Below are 19,864 nucleotides of genomic sequence, written 5' to 3'. Positions count from 1 at the left end.
ATAACAACTTTCTCTTTTTTTGTTATTAGCATTATCGAGATCCACAGTAACTCCGACTTTAATTTTCCTCTATCTCTTCACTTAACAAACTGCGATCAGGGAAATCTGATCTTATTCATACTTTGAAACCTCATCTGTGTTGATATTTCTACTGATCAGCATTAAATCATTTCATAAATTACTTACGTTGTCCTGATCTATAAAATGCTTTTTTATAGATCAACTATAAAAAAGGGTCAACTATAGTTAGAATTTAGATCCATTAATTTAGAAAAACATAGCCTAGGATTTTAGAATATATTTAATAGTTATATTCATTTCTCCAAATACCAGCTTTTCCTTGAGATGTTTAAAGATTGCAAGAATATTTAGATTATTTTTTCCCATAAAAATATTTTTTCTTCATGAAATCTCAGAGTGGTATAAATTTACTGTTTTCATAATATAATAATAAGATCAATAGTCCAAAGACATGTTGACTTTTTTCCAGTCTAATGGCTACTTAAGTGAGCTCACTAGTTCCTGTTGGCATATTTGCCAAAACAGTAAACAAATACCTTTGTTTGTAACTAAATGGTAGTATTTTGAACATCATTTTGTTGAACCCAATATAAGCCTTTAAGTCAACTGCACACGGATTTTTCTGTAATGAGATAAAAGAATAGAAAGTTATTTAAGGTGGTAGAGAGTCTTGATTAAGAAAACTGGGTCTATAGCCACATTGCCTGGATACTAATCCCAGTTCTGCCCCTTAGTGAGTTCTAAGGCAAGTTATTTGATCTTTTTGTGTCTATTTCCTAATCTATACAACAGGCATAGTAACGCCACCTAACTTGTAGGGTTGTTGTGAGGCTCAAATAATTGAATGCATGCAAAATTCTTAGACCCAGTGCTTGGCTCATTTTAGTATTCAATAAATGTTAGCTATTAATGTCAGCATTGCAAAAATTAGTTCACTCTCCAGCCCATGAATGGCTACTAATTCAGACACATTGCTAATGAACATGAGACACAGATTAGGGTACCAGCCCGCAGGGAGATAAGCTTTCCCCACAGTGCAATCTGCTACCCTGACAGACCTAGAGTGTGTTATGGGCTGCTGTATCAACTTCATGTCACTTTGAATGACGCAAATAATTAAACAATCTCGTTCTAAAAACAAGAGGAAGAAGAGCTGATGATACAGCAAATGAATGTGTCTATAAAATATATTTCTATCCACTGACTTTACTGTTTTAATGATATTGAATAATTTTCATTTTCACATTGGAATAACTAGACATATGAAAGCTCCTAGATTAAAATGTCCACACTTGGGTATAAGGAAATTATACATGGTCTATACACACACATACACAAAAGGAAATGAACTGCCAAGGGGAAGGGTGTTTATATATTCCTATGCGTTTCATCTCTTCTTACGGCCGCAGTTTATAACTGGCAATGCTTTGTGGTAAGATATTGTTATCTTTCCTCAGAGATTCTCAAAGATGCGAGTTTTCTGTGTGGGACTACTCCTTTTGAGTGTGACCTGGGCAGCACCAGTAAGCATTTACAAATTCAATTATGTTTCAGATAATCTCTTGCTCTCTTCATTTGTTTTTCTTTCAAGCAATGTCTATTTAAATTAGTAGCATCTACCTAATTCACTTATTTTAAGAAGTACCAAGCAAACAGAAAGCATCCAGCACTTAACACACTTAATCAAGGAGGCTCTCGATAAACGTGTGCTGAACTATGAGATCTCACAACGTTGCCTTTTAAGGAACACCAAAACCAGATTTTCTGAGAAAACCAGGAGGCAGCCACAGCATTTCAAATCAGCTGATACTAATGAGTGATACTCAAAGACTCAAACTATAACATGGCAAAATAACGTTTTAATATTTTCCTGAAAACTTCAAGAATCTGACATGAATGTTTTAAAGCTAACCAACTAGATTTAGCACATAGATAAAAATGCAAAGAGACAAGAACTCTTCTGTATTTCTTGCAACACCCCAATACTGTGGGATCCTACTTGTGATTTTTCTCTTCATCAGTGAGGCTACAGATGGGACGTAGTACCCCCAAGCTTAGCCCAAATCAAGCTCCTACTTCCCTGGGTGTCTTTCCTTCTCTCTGACTCACCCAGTTGAATATTCAGGATGTGACCAAATTATCTTGTGAAAATGCTGAGTGTTAGTTATTTTCTGCAATGCAGACACAGTGCTAATTAGATAATGTCTGAGCAGCATTCTAACTTATCAGAACAACCTTTTTGGTTGGAGAACCATGGAAACAAATTGTCATCCCATTGCCAGTCATACTTATATATAGGTCCTGAGTGAGTGGGTGACTAGTAGGGTAACCAGGCTGATGAGGATGACCAGGCAGCCAAGGGCCACATGGAAGGCAGTGAAAGTTAGGGAAATGTGTTACCTTCTCCACACACTCTGTGTAACAAGCGTGTGCAGTACAGTCCTATGGGGCCTGTACTGCTCACAACACACGTTTGCGAGGCCCCATGCACAGACCTCACTCAATCAAGGCCTAGAGGCTCAGGTGTCTCTCCCACCTCTCGCGGTGGAAGAATGAGTCTTACTGACCCAGCTCAAGTCAGCCAGTTGAAGATTTTATTTTGAGCAACGTATTCCAAGAAACAGCTGGAGTGGGGCTTTCTCATCATTTTCCAGTAAATGTGCTATGTCAACATCGATTCAGTGACCACTGATCAGAAGAGGATGCCAGCTTTCCTCCCCAGAGGCAGACAGTGCCATCTCCATTACAGGGCCACATTCAAGCCCAAGACATCTGCCTGAGGGTATAGGGGGGAGAAGGGAGGGATGCATATTTCAAATGAAAGCAGCTCAGCAAGGATGCAGAGGCAACATTTGTAACTGTGAATTGTGAAATATAATGTTTTCTTCCAGGTATAAAGATGCCATTTTAGTAATTTCCTAAATTTTTAAATGATAGATTGGTGGTTTAAGAAACTAGTATATACTCAGTCACTTAACTGCGTCTTGGAATTACAAGCCAAATTCTAAAAGATTTTTAAAAGGAAGAAAATGAATGTTTATTAGGCTATGCAATTCAGTTAATATTCATCAACATGCAGTTAGACTAGAAAGACTTTGTTGTAAGTCACAATAAATCAAAACTGTGCCTAGGTACTCTATATTGTCAAGTATGTTTCTAACCCATATGTGTGTGTGTGTTCTGTAAGAAGATCCCTGATACCCCATACTATGATTTCTTTCTTCTGCTCAGTATCTGCCCATCTCATTTTTATGCTTTCTTCTTCCTATAGTCCAATTTCCAGAACTGTTTGCACTGTTTTTATATTTTTGAAGAGTGATATAATGGTCCAAATTTATGTTCACACAATTATATAAGAATCAACATAAGAAATGCAATAAAGGACAAAACTATAAAATATGCCTTGAAGATAATTAATATAAAGTTTAGGAACACTTCCTCTTATTACTAAATGCTTTTTCATATTTAGTCATTGAAAAATTTATTATTTTAACCCTGGGACTTTGAGGCAGAAGATTTAAATCAAAATATCTTCTCTACTTCTACTGCAACTACCAACTGTATGAGTGTAGACAATTCTGTTTCTTCTACTGCTTATAAGGGTTACTTTGGGACTCAAATGAGATTATGTGTACAAAAGCAATTTACAAACTATAAAGTATCCTATAAATAGAAGGTGTTATTGATAAACTATTGTTATTTTCTAGAATGGAATAGAATATTAGCCTGCTATGCCTTGGAGTCCAGCCATGGAGGTGCTTTCTAAACTTCTGAGTTTTGTATTTTGAAGATGATTTTATCCGCCAGAGTCCAGTCCGGAAAACAAAATCCACTACAGAGAGCTCAGTAGAGGGACTTTCTAAGGGAAACTAGCTATAAAGTATAAGGAAGAACAGAAAGGCCAACCAGGGGTGGTGAGACCACCCAAGGATCAAAGTTACCACCACCCTCAGGGCTGGAGGGAAAACAAAAGGTGCTGCTCCTAGGCCCCTGGGTGGGGGAACTAGGACCACAAAGGAGATGTACCCAATTCTAGAGATGCAGCCCCAAAAAGAGCAAAGAAGGACATACCCTGGCTTCTCTCTCCTTCTACCCCCCAGTCTCATGCCAGGCCTCCTTCACCCAAACCCAGTCTGAACACAGAGGACAAACGAGTTTGGGAAATGAAGGAATCAGTTCAGATTGAGCTGGAGATTTAAAGGAGCTTAGAGCAAGCCTGGACATTCCCAATATCTTAGTTGAAGGAACAACCTGTCTGTATTAAACAAAATATAGAAACTTACAGCTTCTTCAGGAAGAACACTTTCCAGGTAAATATGACAGCTGGCCTAGGTGGCCCTCTTTCTGTTTATCTCTTTATTCAATCTTTCCCTTAAGGGGTTCTCTCTTTTATATGATTGATCCACTGTGATGCCTGCTTCCACTGTAGCACACCCATTCAAACACAACCCAGTCCGCCCACTGGTTCCCGGTCCCACATCTGACATAGGCTAGGAGTTTCTAAAAGAGAGAGGTAAATGAAAAATACTGAGAATTAACGAATTGTTACATCTATTCCTTTCATAAAACATTTGCTCCCAGATTTATGGTCCCTGTTCTGCATGCTTTCCCGTGGTATACAAACGTTAGCCCAAAGGCCTGAGACAAACTGCCGGAGTCTATTCTTTCTTCATTTCTGCCCTTTCTGCGCTTCAATAGCTACCCTTCACCCTATGCTACCCTCAAGAAATTTTGACACTTTATGTCAAACCAAGAAAAAGAATTTGTCCTAATCTGCTGGCCACCTCCATTTTTCCTTCTCAGAATGAAACACCTGGCAGCAATAAGATTTTATTCTTAGGTGTGATCCTACCCCTCATGTGAACAGCTATGGTTTGACTCTCCCTAGGCCATCAACAGCCTCATACCTTAATTCAATATTACAATTACTCAACTTATATAATTAATGCACACATATAATTTAAATCGTCAAACTCTGATTTTAGTTCACTTATATTTAACAGCTCCCAGTTTGTCAGTGAAAACTTCTTTTTCAGTGGATTCCGATGGCAGCCAAGCTCCTTCATCTGGGGTGCTATCCCTCCCTTCTCCCCCACCACACCCACTTAGCGGTTGTCTGAGCTTGAATCCAGTTCTATAGTGGAGAAAGCATTGTCTCCCTCTGGGGGCAGAAAGTTGGCACTGTCTTTTGTAATACTGAAACAAATATTAACGCGATGAATGTGTCAATCTTCTTTTGGTTAGAATGATTTTCCACATTGAATAATAGAACCCAGTGAGAGAAAAATAAATGAAACATTTGTTTAATGAAGTTAATGAAATAGAATGTTCTAGTGGGTGAAGTTTTGTTTCTTGTTTCCTTTCAGACATTTCAACCGCAGACTGAGAAAACTAAGCAAAGCTGTGTGGAAGAGCAGAGGGTAAACAGAATTCATCTTCTCAAATAACTCTATTTCGGCTCTGTAAAGAAAAAGTCAGTAAGAGAAAAGTGTAACTGTCAAAATAGTCTTGGGCACTTTGAATGGAAGTGCAAAATTATACAACATAATATTGGCACTTTCTAGTCAATCAGGTATTGTAATTCACACACCATGTGTGACAGAAAAGAGGAAAACATTGTGAATAGAGATTTCTTTCTCTCCAATGTGATTTCTTCCTTCATATGAAACAATGCTTTGCCAGGCAACCTTCTTGGGGCTAAGTGAGTAAGAATTTGGGAACATTGCTACTAGCAAAAAATATTTTCCCACACATGCACCTGACAAACACTTGGCTCTCAGAATGATAAATAAGGGAGTAAAGGGGAAGGTAGCTATCAGGTCTTAATGGGGAATTCTATGTCCATGGAATCAGCTTTCCATATGCAAACAGTTAAACGAATCCTCCCCGCTTTGCATGCCACCAAATTGCAGCTTACTTCTGCCTATCACAGAAAATTGTGTTCTAAGAACTAACAATCTTCTGTACTTTATCTCAGCTGAAAATTACAAAGGCCAACATTGCCAGCTTAACAGCCTGAACGTTCATGCTGTGAGTTTTGCCAATTAGACATCAGACATGAATATTGTAAATCCTGCCTTTCTCCCGGTCCTCTCACCCCCTCCCACCTGAAAATATTTCCACATGCTCCATTTCCATAGAAATTTGGTAATAAAATCCATCCACCCTAGGACAAAAAGCAGTTGACAGGCCCTTAGGGAAAACAAATTTAGAGTTATGTAGAAAAGAGAGAAGGAACAAGTTGCTGTCTTCGGGAGCTGGCTGACACACACCCTCCTGTGGTTATAAGAAGTACTACCATTTGTCAGAGGCAGAATTCAGCTTCACCCAAGTTTTAAAGTTTCTCATAGGATTAAAAAGAGAGCCCAACAATTTCTTTGTAAGAGATAAAATGTGTCTTAATATAATGTTGTGTTTTCGTAGATAACATACAAGGGTCACCATGAGAAACATGGACATTATGTTTTTAAGTGTGTTTACACGTCACCTGGGAAGAAAAATCAAACTGATGTAAAGGTAAGCTGAATCTCTGAATGACCATTCTTAGCATGACTAAACTCTGGACTAGCCCTAGAGGAAAACGCAGGGGAGGAGAAGTTTACTTTCGCTTGCTCTGGGGTTTCTGTCTTATGGCTGGCACTTTTTGTCCCTTCTCTCACTCCCCGGGCTCCTCAAGCCTCTGTACTACAAAACTCTGGGTCCCAGAATCTTTCTGATCCCCAACCCATGCCTCGGCCCACATCTCGCTCTGCTTCAGGACCTGCGGCTGCAGGTGTGATACTCATGGACCCCAGGTGCCCATGGGCTGCTGTGTTATTGCTTCTTAAGTAACGTTGGGTGTTTTATAAGGAAGTTTTCTTGACATATTCTACCATATGCTCTGACGGTAGGGATCTCAGCAGGGAACGGCTAAGAGGAGAAACCATTTTGGCCTAATGAGTGACCCATTTTACTGTCTCTTAAAGTCATTCCATGGATAACTCCATCTGTGTTGGGTTGCTCAGAAGTAAAAGAATGAGGCCCTTGTCACTGCAATGACAATAATTCTTTTCACTCAGTCCCTTCTTGTAGATTCATTGGCCAAAGGACTGGAAATAGCTTGAAATACCATCAGAGAAAGGGCTATTTACTTTTTCCAAATCTGGTTTTATTCCCCATGGAAGCAATAGTTTGTTTCCCTTCAGAATGTTATTTTCTTCTGCCATCAATATCCTTTAGAGGACATCTCTAAGACTACATCTAACTGTAAATAAGTTAAAACATATCCATTTGACAAATACATGTGGAGTTCTTAACTAGTATGTAAAATACTATGTGAGATAAAACGATTGAGAAACAAATTCTTTCTCTCCAGGATCTTAGAGTTAGAAAAGAAACAAAAGGCGCTTACAGAAATTATTGTGAAACGAGACAGAATGTGGGAGGTGCTATGTGAGTAGTATCCAGAAGAGAAAAAAAGATCATGCTTTAGGGGCTTGGAGTAGAAAAAAATTAGTTCCTAGCATCTGATGTTCATAATGGAAACAATTGCACTGGGCCTTGGAGGATGAGTAGGATTTGAGCAAACAGAAGTGAGTGGGTGAGGCCATTCTCCATGAAAAAACTCATAGGAACCAAAGCATGGAGACCGAAAAGCAGAGCCTAGAGAAGCAGTCAGCCAACTGGTACATGGACCATCGAACAGTCAGAAATCATTTAACACAAGCAAATGTAAGAAAAGTTTCTTTGTATTTTTTGATATTTTCTTCAATGCAAAAATAGCCATCATATACCACAGGTTAAAAGTTGTTTCATGTTTTCATTTATAAAATTATCCTATTCAGTCTTCTAATAAAATGCACACAATTCATTAGTGTATATGTTACTTTTTTTAAAAGCAGAAAAGCACCAAAAATAAAACATAACTTCCCACTTCAGACAAGAGAGAAAAAAAATTAGGAAGAGATTACTATAACCCTAGATTTAGTGTTTAACTCAAGAGGTTATATTAGTAATGAGTAAACAAACAACAATGAACTTGATTGCAAAGGAAAACATAAATGTCCAAGTAAAACTTTCTGAGACTCAATTACTCAAGTCAAATATCTAAAATACTTTTTGTTTCATGATATATTACAAAGTTTATTTCTATTTTTTTCTCATGGCAAAATCTTATTTCAGAATATTCCCACCAATATTAAAAAAATTAATGAACAATAATGCCATAACTTTTACAAATAAGTAATTTCAAATTATATTTTACAAATATTACACATTGGCACTTTTGCAGACCACATATTAGCCAGCTTCTTGAAAGTAGAGGGCACTTCTAAAAGCCATTTTTATTTTGAGATTCAAATGTGAGCTGATTCAACAATTTCCCCACTACATCTAACAGTTAATAAGATACATATATAAAAGCAGACAGTCCTCCAAGCAGAACAGTCCCTCTGTTTGGGAGCAAAAAGAAAGAGAGAGTCCAATCAAAATCTATTTCAGATAACATCCCATCAACGGCTACAAGCTTGCAGAACACACAGCCCAAGGGTGACAATTGGCCAATACAGGAGCAGGGGGTCCAGAGTTTGTCCATCTTCATCTGCCTCTACAACCAATATTAGAGAAGTCCAGAGACTGGGAGAACATCTGTGCATCCAGTAATCACATGACTATCATTAATATTATCTAGGAAAGAAACTATCATTCATTAAAGGGCTATACCCACTTCTGTATGCTTTACATGCATTATTTAATAAAAATCATTTAATTCGTCCCAAAATACTGAAAGGTAGATATCATTTTTATTTTACAGCTAAAAAAGCTAAGGCTCAGAGAAGTGAAATAATGCTCCCAAAATCACACAGCCCGTAAATGGCAGTGAGGCAACTGATTCTAATGCATGTGCTCTTTCCATAGCACAGCTACTTTCGTGAGCACTAGACTGAGGGATTAAGAAAGATTATTTGGCAATTCCTGCCTGCTATTTCACTCAACACATTCCCTATGATCCTGTGCAATCTCGGCTCACTGCAAACTCCGCCTCCTGGGTTCACACCATTCTCCTGCCTCAGCCTCCTGCATACCTGGGACTACAGGCACCCACTACCATGCTCGGCTAATTTTTTGTATTTTTTTTTAGTAGAGACGGGGTGTCACCGTGTTGGCCAGGATGATCTCAATCTCCTGACCTCATGATCCACCCACCTCAGCCTCCCAAAATGCTGGGATTACAGGCGTGAGCCACCACCCCAGCGTGCATTTGGTTTTTCTATCTTCTTTGCTACCTTCCCTACACACTTGACCAAATACTGTGAGCTTCTGGCTGCATGCTCTTTTTCTCTCCATCAGGGAGCTCTCGTGTATTCTGACATCTTTAATGAACACATCTAAGATGTCCACATGCTTGACAAGAGCCAATAAATTGAAGTGGTGGTCAAAAAGCACAAAATTAAGCTGTTATTAGTAAAAACAGGGCTGTGGTCAAGGCAAGGAAGCGGATGAATTCCCCATGCTTGGGGCTGATCGGGACCCATCAGAGTCAAGGTCTGATCTGGGACCGCACAAACAAAGGGAATTCATCATCAGGTGATGGGACTGAACGTAGTCACCTAACACAAGAGAACTGTAGTGTCAACCTGGAGAAGAGAAAGCAGCCAGTGAGTTCGAAGGAAAACTAAACGTTTTTCAAATGTTGGGAGGGTTTCATAGGAAAGAGGACATAACCTTATTAGGTATTGCATCAGGAAAAATGGATACTAGTTTCAAGTTAAAAATTTATTGAAAAAATTACAACTATGTATAAGTGAAACAATAGAATCTGAAAAGTAATAAACAATTAGCCTGTAAGATGTTCAAGGAAAGAAGAGTTGACCATAGGCTATGAAAACTGGGAAGGGTTTGTACTGGGATCCCCCAAGAGCCTGTGATACCCAATTCTCTATCTCTAACTGTATATTGCTTTTTGAGCTCAGGTTCTATATTCCCTTAACATCAACATGTCTAACATTAAAGTCCTTGTCTTTTTCACCCTGTCTTCATTTTTACATGTTAACATTCCAGTCCGTTTTAGTTATTAAGGCTTTTTCTGCTTGGGCACCAGAAGAAGGGGTTTTTTTTCTTTGTAATGTTTTTCTTTGGTATAATCCTAATCCAAGTGATTACATCTCATTACTGGATACTGCAAAAGCTTCCTACATGTTCTTTCTTACCACTGTTCCTCCTAAATCCTTAATTTGTATTTTGTTAATCTCCTATGAACTTTCACTAGCTCTTCACACTCTACAAAATAAAACCAAATTCTTCACCCCGGCATTCCATCTTCTACAAGTCTCTGGCACTCTGCTTGTCTGTGCAGACCTAATTAGTTATGATGTCTCTGCCTCACAGACCTGCCCCCACCCTCCATACCCCTCAGGATCACTGCCTTTGCCAATGAATATCGCCAGATATTGCTTAGAACATGTAGCACCCAGCCTAATTTCTTCCATGTTCCACTCCTTCAATAAATATCTCTTATGTTGATTTCATATTACTCATCAATTCAAAAGCCTATGTAAGGATATTGTATATTCCAGCTCATCCTACAATTTGGAGGTGAAAAGAAAAAAATGACATTTAGTCTGTCTATAATCGTTCTGTTGCTCACGAGCTCCTCATGGAGGAGCAAGGGAATGTGCAGAAATTAAATTCAGTCTGTTTAAACTGAAGGTTATCTAATAATTAAAATAGTTTATTTAAATAAATCAGTCTCTTTTAGTTAAAAATGCTCAGATCCTCACTCCCCCTCCTTCTCCCTCTAAGATGGCATCCAGGTGTGGCTTACACCATCCCCTACATACCGTGCAACAAATGGACAAACATGGCTTACACCATAGTGAAGAGGAAGACTTGGAATCTTCAGACATGCATGGGATAATGTTGCCTAACCACTTGAATGCTTCTTGCCCTGCTTCATTCTAAAATGAAGCTGTTGGCTACCATAGCTTAGGATTCAATCAGTATAGTCTTGACTGGGGCCCAGTGGTGACTCAGTCTCTCTTAGCTCCCATGGGCAATTTAGACTTCTCTCTGTTTGAGTATGACTCACATTTGTCCCTAGTATGTACTCCGTCTACGCTGCTCCTTTTAGAGCCACTTCACTTCCTCTATGGCAACACTCTCTGGAAATCTCCAGACCAGATGCTCAGACACTTCTATATTTAGCCTATGCTGCAGAGAAATAGCGAGTGGCATAGGGTACAGTCAATCTCAGCTCTTTCTTCCTGACCGCATTGTTCTGCCAAGCTTACTGAAAGTTGACTGCACCCAAGGGTTATAAAACCCAGGATATGGAGCGGCATCTTCACAGATCCTGCCCCTTCCCCCACCAAAAAAAAAGAATGAATTGAAATATAGATATAAATATTTTATTCTCCTGCTCCACTTTCTCTTTTTCATCCCATTATTCTCCCAGGGACTTTTCTTTTAAATGTCAGAAGATTCTTCTATTTGCAGATTTTCTGTTTAAAAAGAAGCAAGAAAGAAAGGAAAGAAAAAGAAAATACTCCTTTAGGCAGATGAATACCTCTGATGATCAGATTGAAGGAAAGAAAAGAGAGAGAGAGAGAGAACTAATTTTAATTTATGAAATCCATTTTACTTGCAATGACTCACTATTCCCACTCTGTAAGCTTAATCATATTATGTTTCAATTGTGTCCTGCTTCCAAAAAATTGAATATGCCACTTATTCTTAAAATATTCTCACAATTTCCCTTCTGCATATTTGAATATTACCCATTTTTCAAGCCTAGTTCATTCTTCTTTCTCCATGAAACCTGATTTGACCATTCTAGAATGACCTCTACCAGTAAACCTCTATTGAGTTAATAGATCCTTTTTATTAAATATCTGGTGGATAGTTTTTATATTGCCTAAGAATTATTATATTTTTAAAATTTTACATGAAATAATCACTTCGTATTGAAAACTGTATTTTAACAGGAAGAGAAAAACAAAGACAATATTGGTTTTCACCATTTGGGCAAGAGAAGAAATCAAGAGCTATCATCTAAAGAAAATATTGTCCAGGAAAGAAAGAAAGATTTGTCCCTTTTTGAAGCCAGTGAGAATAACGGAAGTAGTAAATCTCAAAATTATTTCACAAATAGACAGAGACTGAATAAAGAATATAGTATCAGTAACAAAGAGAATATTCACAATGGCCTGAGGATGTCAATTTATCCTAAGTCAACTGGGAATAAACGGTTTGAGGATGGAGATGATGCTATCAGCAAACTACATGACCAAGAAGAATATGGCGCAGCTCTCATGAGAAATAACATGCAACATATGATGGAGCCAGTGACTGCGATTAAACTCCTGGGGGAAGAAAACAAACAGAACAAACCTAAGAATGTTCTAAACAAAATTCCAGCAAGTATGAACTATGCTAAAGCACACTCGAAGGATAAAAAGAAGCCTCAAAGAGATTCCCAAGTCCAGAAAGTTCCAGTAAAAAGCAAAAGCACCCATCGTACTCAACACAACATTGACTACCCAAAACATCTCTCAAAAGTCAAAAAAATCCCCAGTGATTTTGAAGGCAGCGGTTACACAGATCTTCAAGAGAGAGGGGACAATGATATGTCTCCTTTCAGTGGGGACGGCCAACCTTTAAGGACATTCCTGGTACAGGAGAAGCTACTGGTCCTGACCTAGAAGGCAAAGATATTCAAACAGGGTTTGCAGGCCCAAGTGAAGCTGAGAGTACTAATCTTGACACAAAAGAGCCAGGTTATAATGAGATCCCAGAAAGAGAAGAAAATGGCGGAAATACCATTGGAACTGGGGATGAAACGGCGAAAGAGGCAGATGCTGTTGATGTCAGTCTTGTAGAGGGCAACAACGATATCATGGGTAGTACCAATTTTAAGGAACTCCCTGGAAGAGAAGGAAACAGAGTGGATGCTGGCGGCCAAAATGCTCACCAAGGGAAGGTTGAGTTTCATTACCCTCCTGTACCCTCAAAAGAGAAAAGAAAAGAAGGCAGTAGCGATGCAACTGAAAGTACCAACTATAATGAAATTCCTAAAAACGGCAAAGGCAGTGCCAGAAAGGGTGTAGATGACTCTAATAGGAACCAAGCAGCCTTACATGAAAAACAAAGGTTTCCTAGTAAAGGCAAAGGTCAGAGCCTGCCCATTCCTTCTCGTGGTCTTGATAATGAAATCAAAACCGAAATGGATTCCCTTAATGGCCCCAGTAATGAGAATATAACACACAGCAGAAAATATCATTATGTACCCCATAGACAAAATAATTCTACACGGAATAAGGGTATGCCACACAGGAAAGGCTCCTGGGGTAGACAACCGTATTCCAACAGGAGGTTTAGTTCCCGTAGAAGGGACGACAGTAGTGAGTCATCTGACAGTGGCAGTTCAAGTGAGAGCGATGGTGACTAGTCCACCAGGAGTTCCTAGCAGGGTGACGGTCTGAAGACTTCATCACCTGTGAGTTGATGTACAGGAGAGCCACCTGACAGCTGACCAGGTGAAGAGAGGACAGAGTGAAGAAATGAGTGAACCAAGAATCCTGGTCTCCTTGGGGGAATTTTTGCTATCTTAATAGTCACAGTCTAAAATTCTATTAAAGCTATAATGTTTTTAAGAAAAAAAAAATCATTACAGATTTATGAAATAGGTAACATTTGAGTAGGTGTCATTTAAAAATACTCTGTGAATGTCACAAATGCCTTCTATGTTGTTTGCTCTGTAGACAAGAAAATAAACAATATCTCTCGATGATAATTTGTATTAAGTGATCTATAAGAAACTCTGTTGTCTGTGGTGCTTCATTTCAAAGGCAACAAGCTTAGTTCTGCCTCCAGCACAGGGAGTGCCTATGAAATTGACCCGGTGGGGAAATCTCAGCTGTGCTTCTCCACCCTCTCTGCTTGAGCCAGCCTTTCCTTTGCCCTCTGACCTCCATTTGTGCTGATACAGAAATCCTAGTTCATATCTTCTTCCACTCTTTCCTCTGTTGCACATGTTGCACATATTCTGAGGCAAATATTAGCTCCTGAAACAAATCTCCATGTTTTCATTTTTCTCAGTTCTACCTCCTTCCAGACAAAGAGGACTATAGGGTAGAGAGAGGGCAAGAGGGAGAATTTAAGGAGAAACACAATGCAAAGCCAAAACGAAAACTTAGTTTGAGAATATCATTCACTGGCTGATCCCAAATCACTTCCAGGCTATTTCTTTCTCTTGTCTTTCAGTGTAGAGGTTTTTCCAGCTAATAATGGCTTTGTGACACTGTTCTGGAAACTAGACGTAAGTCTCCTCGGTTAGGGAACAGGGAAGAGCTCTAGAAAGCTCTTCTGCCTCCTGATAAGAAGAATTTATATAGCTGGTTTACCACCCTTTCTCCTTTCTTGCCCTTTTCTTGGCTTAACATGAACCTGATGCCTGCAGGAGCAGTCACGTTGTGGCCATGAAGGAAAGGACAAAATAATCCTAGAGGAGCTACTGAACCAGCTCCATCATCAGCTTCCTGCCTCCAGAATCTCTGTCCTGTGAGAAAAAGAATGCTCTTTTTAAGCGACTGTTTGGAATTTTTGTTGCTGCTGTTATTGGTAGCTGAATTGAATTTGTAATTGATATACCTCTCCGTTTTTTACATTCCTCCAAATGAGGAAGGTCAAGAGAAGAAAAGAAAGAGGCAAAGAATAGAGAAAGAAAAGTGCACACATTTTCTCTTTAACATGTAAGTTCCCAAACAACAGAAATCGTAACTGCGACATTCTGTACAGCACCTAAATTATTAAGTTGAATAATGTATGTAGCAAAAGTCAAGTCAATGTCAATATATTATGGCACCTTCAAAAAATCTAAACTCCCACATTGGGTAGATAGAGGGTGCTTCATTTACTAAATGAAAGTGGCCATATAAGCTATTGAATAAATCAGACTCTCAACATACACAAATAATAATGGCTAACACGCTTTGCATAGATACCATGAGCCATGCTCTGTGAAGTCCTTTCATCCATACAAATACTCTATAATATGGTTACCATTATTACCCCCATTCTATAAATGAAGAAAAAGACACAGACCTGTAAGTATTTGCCAGTGAGCTAGGATTTATACCCAAGGAGTCTGGTTTCAGAGTGTTTACTCTTAAACAATTACTAACCTGACATTTATTGCAAAGATAAATATACATAACATACACATACATATGACTGTATGTATGTATAGACATGTACGTATATATAGACATGTATGTATACACACGTGTACATAGATTGTGTGTATATTCATCCACGTAATATGAATATATGTGAGTATATGTGTGTTTTCGTGAGTGCACACATACACATACAGAGAGAAACTTGAAAGAATGCAAAGTAGAACCTAAAAACAAGGAATATCTTCCCCCCGCCCCCCTCATTTGTTCCCTATCTTCTGGAAACAACAGATCAGAATCAAGGGAAAGACTTAACATATCACCCAATGTTACCATCAGAATTCCGTAATAAACTATTCCTAGTAATTTGTTTTTTAAAAAGTAAAAGACAATTTGGGAAAAAAAAAAAACTGGAGGCAATTAATGAAGTAAAAAAAGAAAAACTCTATCAGAATTTAAATTGCAGATTAATAAATTGAAATCAACCTGCTACTTATATTTCAGGTTTATATCAGAGTTTTACATGTAAATGGTCTGATCACATAAAAACACTTGGCATGGTAAAATAAAAATATGAACTGATGGAGAAAAATGAATGCTTTCTTTGGGTAAATACAGATGGACCCTTCCAAAAGTCATCTGTCATAGTCTGCTATCTAGTGGAGAAACTGCATATTTCAATTCTCTGGTCCGATTTTGTTTCCTCTCTCCAAGCTTCAGTGTTCATGGATATTTCTTCAAAACACTGACAATGTTCATATTTTTTTTCACCCAGTTAACAGAAACTAGAAGTGTGTTGGCATCCACGATGCATTGCTATTTGATGCAGACGTGGAGGAATTAGTCCAAGCACAAAAGGCCAGGGATCCACACGGACAGTCAGTAGTCAAGAGTGAGGCCCATGTCTTATCCAAAGCCATGTTTTAGCCATCAAGCTGCACTAACCTCAGTTAAATAAAAAAAAAAAAAAAAAAAAAAAGATATCTGCTTCTGAAATTGGACAAAAAATTTCACCCTCACGTAGCTGCCTTATAAGGGACGCTGGAAATTGACCTATCCTGCCACCTTGTGCTCAAAAAGAAAAGATCGCTGTACCAGTCCTGTGAGCAGGGTCCAGTTCCGTCATTTATGTGCAGCCCTGGTACTCCATCCAACCTCACCTTCCTGGCCTTCTCTGCTTGTAAATATTTACTTTCATTTTACAATACTAATTAATCTGCTCTTGGCAAGTCTACCAGTCAGGGCAACATATCTGACCTTGTCTGAAATAACATTTAGCTCAGTTGAAAAATATTTATTGAACAACCATCTTTTACAAAATTCTTTGGAGATCAAAAGAAGAGATGCTCTTGGTCTTTATCAAAACTCTAAGTAAGTAGGGAGAAAGTCATATGAAAGATACAAGGCAGAATGTATTAAATAATAGAAATATAAGTAAAGTGAGACAGGAGTTCTGAGAAGAAGAAGTCTAGCTGAAGGGAAGAGCCAGGAGATAGTAAAATCTATTTTACTTAATGTATTACACATGTAGAGAGGCTGCAGACAATAAGTCTCACTGGTAAATAAGAGCTTCACAGTGGCGTCCTTAAGTGATCCCATGTGTAGTTTAGAGCTTAAGATAGGTCTCCCCAACCAGTGGATGGGGAAGGAGTGGTGAGCGAGGTAGGGGTCAGGGGAGTTGGAAGGAAGAAGACCAGCCAGGAGGAAGTCACTCAACAGGCTTTCGCTGTGGTCTAGAATAAACATCATGTTGTCTCCTCACTCTGTCTTTAGGGCCTGCCTGTAACTAAGTAGGAGCTCAAGACAGCATAATTTTCAAAGACATTATGATGATTTTACGGAAGTCCACCTTTCAAAAACAACTTCGATATGAGAAGGTAAACTCTGCTAGTCAAGAGAATGATACTTACAGTCATAGGTGTTAAAACATGGTATTAGAAGTCCCAAAGGAAAAGGAGAAGAAACAGATGAGTCTGGATGAATGTCAGGAAGAGGGGAATTGGGAGGCTGAAAGAGAAGGGGGTAGATAAATGGTTAGAAAAACTTAATGAGAAAGTCTGGAAAGAAAAGAGAACAAAACTCCAATACAATCCTAAGTCCAGAAATCCAAATGAGAATAATGTCAAAAACAATGAGTGGACTCACACAAAAGCTGCAAGAAAATCTACCTGAAGCTATGGTTTATACTTTCGAGAATAAGAACAAGAGGAGCTGTTTCATTAAATGAATAATACTTTATCAATTTGTGGGCATATGGTTTAGTGTAACTAACCATAGACACTCCCTGTTTAGAAGTGACTTGCTGGATTTGAATTTCAGGTAGATTTTTACAATTGTTAGGTTAACAGATTAATAATAGAAGTCAAACAATCTTAAATAATTTTTACTTAAAACAGCATTAGGAAGATAGAAGTATTAGGTTAGTGCGAAAGTAATTGCCATTACTTTTAATGGCAAAAACTGTAATTACTTTTGCTCCAACACAATATCATGTGAAGAAAGAAAGTTGTCTATTTAGCAAAGAGGTAATTCTGAGCAGGCCGGCTGGGGCAGATCTTAGACACATTGCATAAATAAGTGAATGGAGTAATATTTGTGATATAAGGCCGTGAATGGGGTCCAGTGATTTCCATTTTTAACAGGTCCCTCAAATGATTTTAATGCAAGCCAAAGTTTGAAATCACTAATATGGATCTTTCCCAGTGACCTTCAAATCAGTCACCTGGGCCTCCCACAAATCTATGGCTAGTCCAGACGTTCCCCTGTATTGACCTGCCATTGCAGGAATATTTCAGTTTATGATGAAAAATAGCTTGTCCTTGTGGATTATATCAACAAATAATAAAAATATCATTTAAAGTGAGTGTACAAGGCTGGGAGTGGTGGCACAAGCCTGTAATCCCAGCACTTTAGGAGGCTGAGGTGGGGCAGATCACCTGAGGTCAGAAGTTCGAGACCAGCCTGGGCAACATGGTGAAACCCCATCCCTATGAAAAACACAAAAATTAGTCAGGCCTAGTGGCGCAGGCCTATAATGCCAGCTACTTAGAAGGCTGAGGCACAAGAATTGCTTGAACCTGGGAGGTGGAGGCTGCAGTGAGACAAGATAGCTCCATTGCACTCCAGCCTGGGTGACAAAGTGAGACTTTGCCTCAAATAAATAAATATTAATTAATTAACTAATTAAGTGAATGTACAAGATAGCATTTATAAACGGACCTTTACATAGGCTCTTGCAAAACAGAAACTATTCACTACGTGACTTCCCCAACTCGCTACTCTGTGGAAAATAATCTGGTGATTGTAGAGCCGTAGTGTGCCACCGGTCACATACAAACCGGTCATCCTGACAGGATATGATCACAACTGTTCAAAGTTTATGTGTCTCTGTAAAAGACAGAACAGAAAGTGTGACAAGGAAACAAAATAGGAACAGAAGGAGCAAAAGTTGAAAGTACAAGGGCACAAAAGTCACAATATGCTGATTTGAGACTGAGCTTACTGCCTCATGTTGCGCAAAAGTGTGAGTTCTGGAAGAGCATTCCCTATTAATAGAATCTTTAGTTAGTAGAATTTTACAGCAATGATCCATAAATCTGTAGTGTTCTTCTACAAAATCTGCCTCTGTCCTGATTCAGAGTTGGTGCTCTGTCTTCCACAGAGATCTGGGTTGACGAAAGGCCCTTCCAGGGAAGGGCCCCTCAGTTGCACCATCATGTTATTCATCAGGACCAGATGAATAAAGAAGGGACGTACAAGCGTGAAAGCCCCCCAACATCTGAGCCTACTGGTAGCCAACAGAAACAAGTCTCCAACCCGATCTTTTGGCTTCCACATTTCAGCTTACTCTGGTCTGTTCATCTAACACTACTAAAAGCATGTGACAGTAAGCTTTGAATCCATTCACATATATTTCTCTCTCAAAATAATGTTTATAGTTTTCTGATTATGAGAGAAATGAAAAACCCATTATATAAAATTACAAAAAAAAAACAAGAAAAAAATTACATTTTCATCACATTTTTTCCTGCCAGTTCTTTTTCTAACTATATACTGACATATATTCTAAGAAAACATTATATTCTTAGTGTCATTTTCTGCTATCTTAATTTGTTCTTTTATTACATTACCACATATTTTTAAATCATTTTTAAATTTTATTATATACATTTACCACAATTTGTTCAGTCTACTATTGAAGGATACTTCGCATTTTCCCAGTTTTTCTCTGTTATAAACTCATGTTTTTCAACTTTACTGAGGTATGATTGACAAATAAAAATTGTATATGATGCTTAACCATTCTTTTTAAATGGCTGCATAAAGTTTACTGCTTGGGTTTACCGTCCTTTTTTTAGCCACATCCCTATTGATAGGCATTTAAATGATTTTTAGCTAATCACTATTCAAACAGTGTTACAATAAACAGCACTGGTCATATATCTTTGTGTACAACGGTAGGGTAAATTTTTAGCATTACCAAGTCTATTTTAAATATGAGATACAAAGATGCAACACCAAGTTTCATATACCTGAAACCAGGTTCTTAGAGCAAGTAGGTGAATATTGCACTTTACATAAATTTGCCTCTGTGACACTTCCACCTGCAAACAATATGCCCCAGGGCAGTTAATTCCAAACACTGGTGAAAGACTAGGTCCCGTGGAGTCAGCTGAAGATCTTTATCATAA

General features: G+C 38.5%; 1 protein-coding gene across 1 annotated transcript; it reads left to right on the top strand.

Annotated features, from left to right (window-relative positions):
* Positions 1–1,490: 1,490 nt before the first annotated feature.
* MEPE (matrix extracellular phosphoglycoprotein) lies at positions 1,491–13,814 on the top strand. The gene is given in 5 exon segments (XM_010367880.2): positions 1,491–1,544; positions 5,388–5,441; positions 6,445–6,537; positions 11,982–12,651; positions 12,654–13,814. Coding segments are annotated over 5 exon segments (1,662 nt in total). The 3' UTR covers positions 13,445–13,814.
* The last annotated feature ends 6,050 nt before the right edge of the window (positions 13,815–19,864 follow it).

Source organism: Rhinopithecus roxellana, chromosome 2 (genome assembly GCF_007565055.1).
Source record: "Rhinopithecus roxellana isolate Shanxi Qingling chromosome 2, ASM756505v1, whole genome shotgun sequence".
NCBI lineage: Eukaryota > Metazoa > Chordata > Mammalia > Primates > Cercopithecidae > Rhinopithecus > Rhinopithecus roxellana.
Note: the sequence above shows the minus strand (reverse complement) of the source record. Positions and strands in the feature narration are given on the sequence as shown.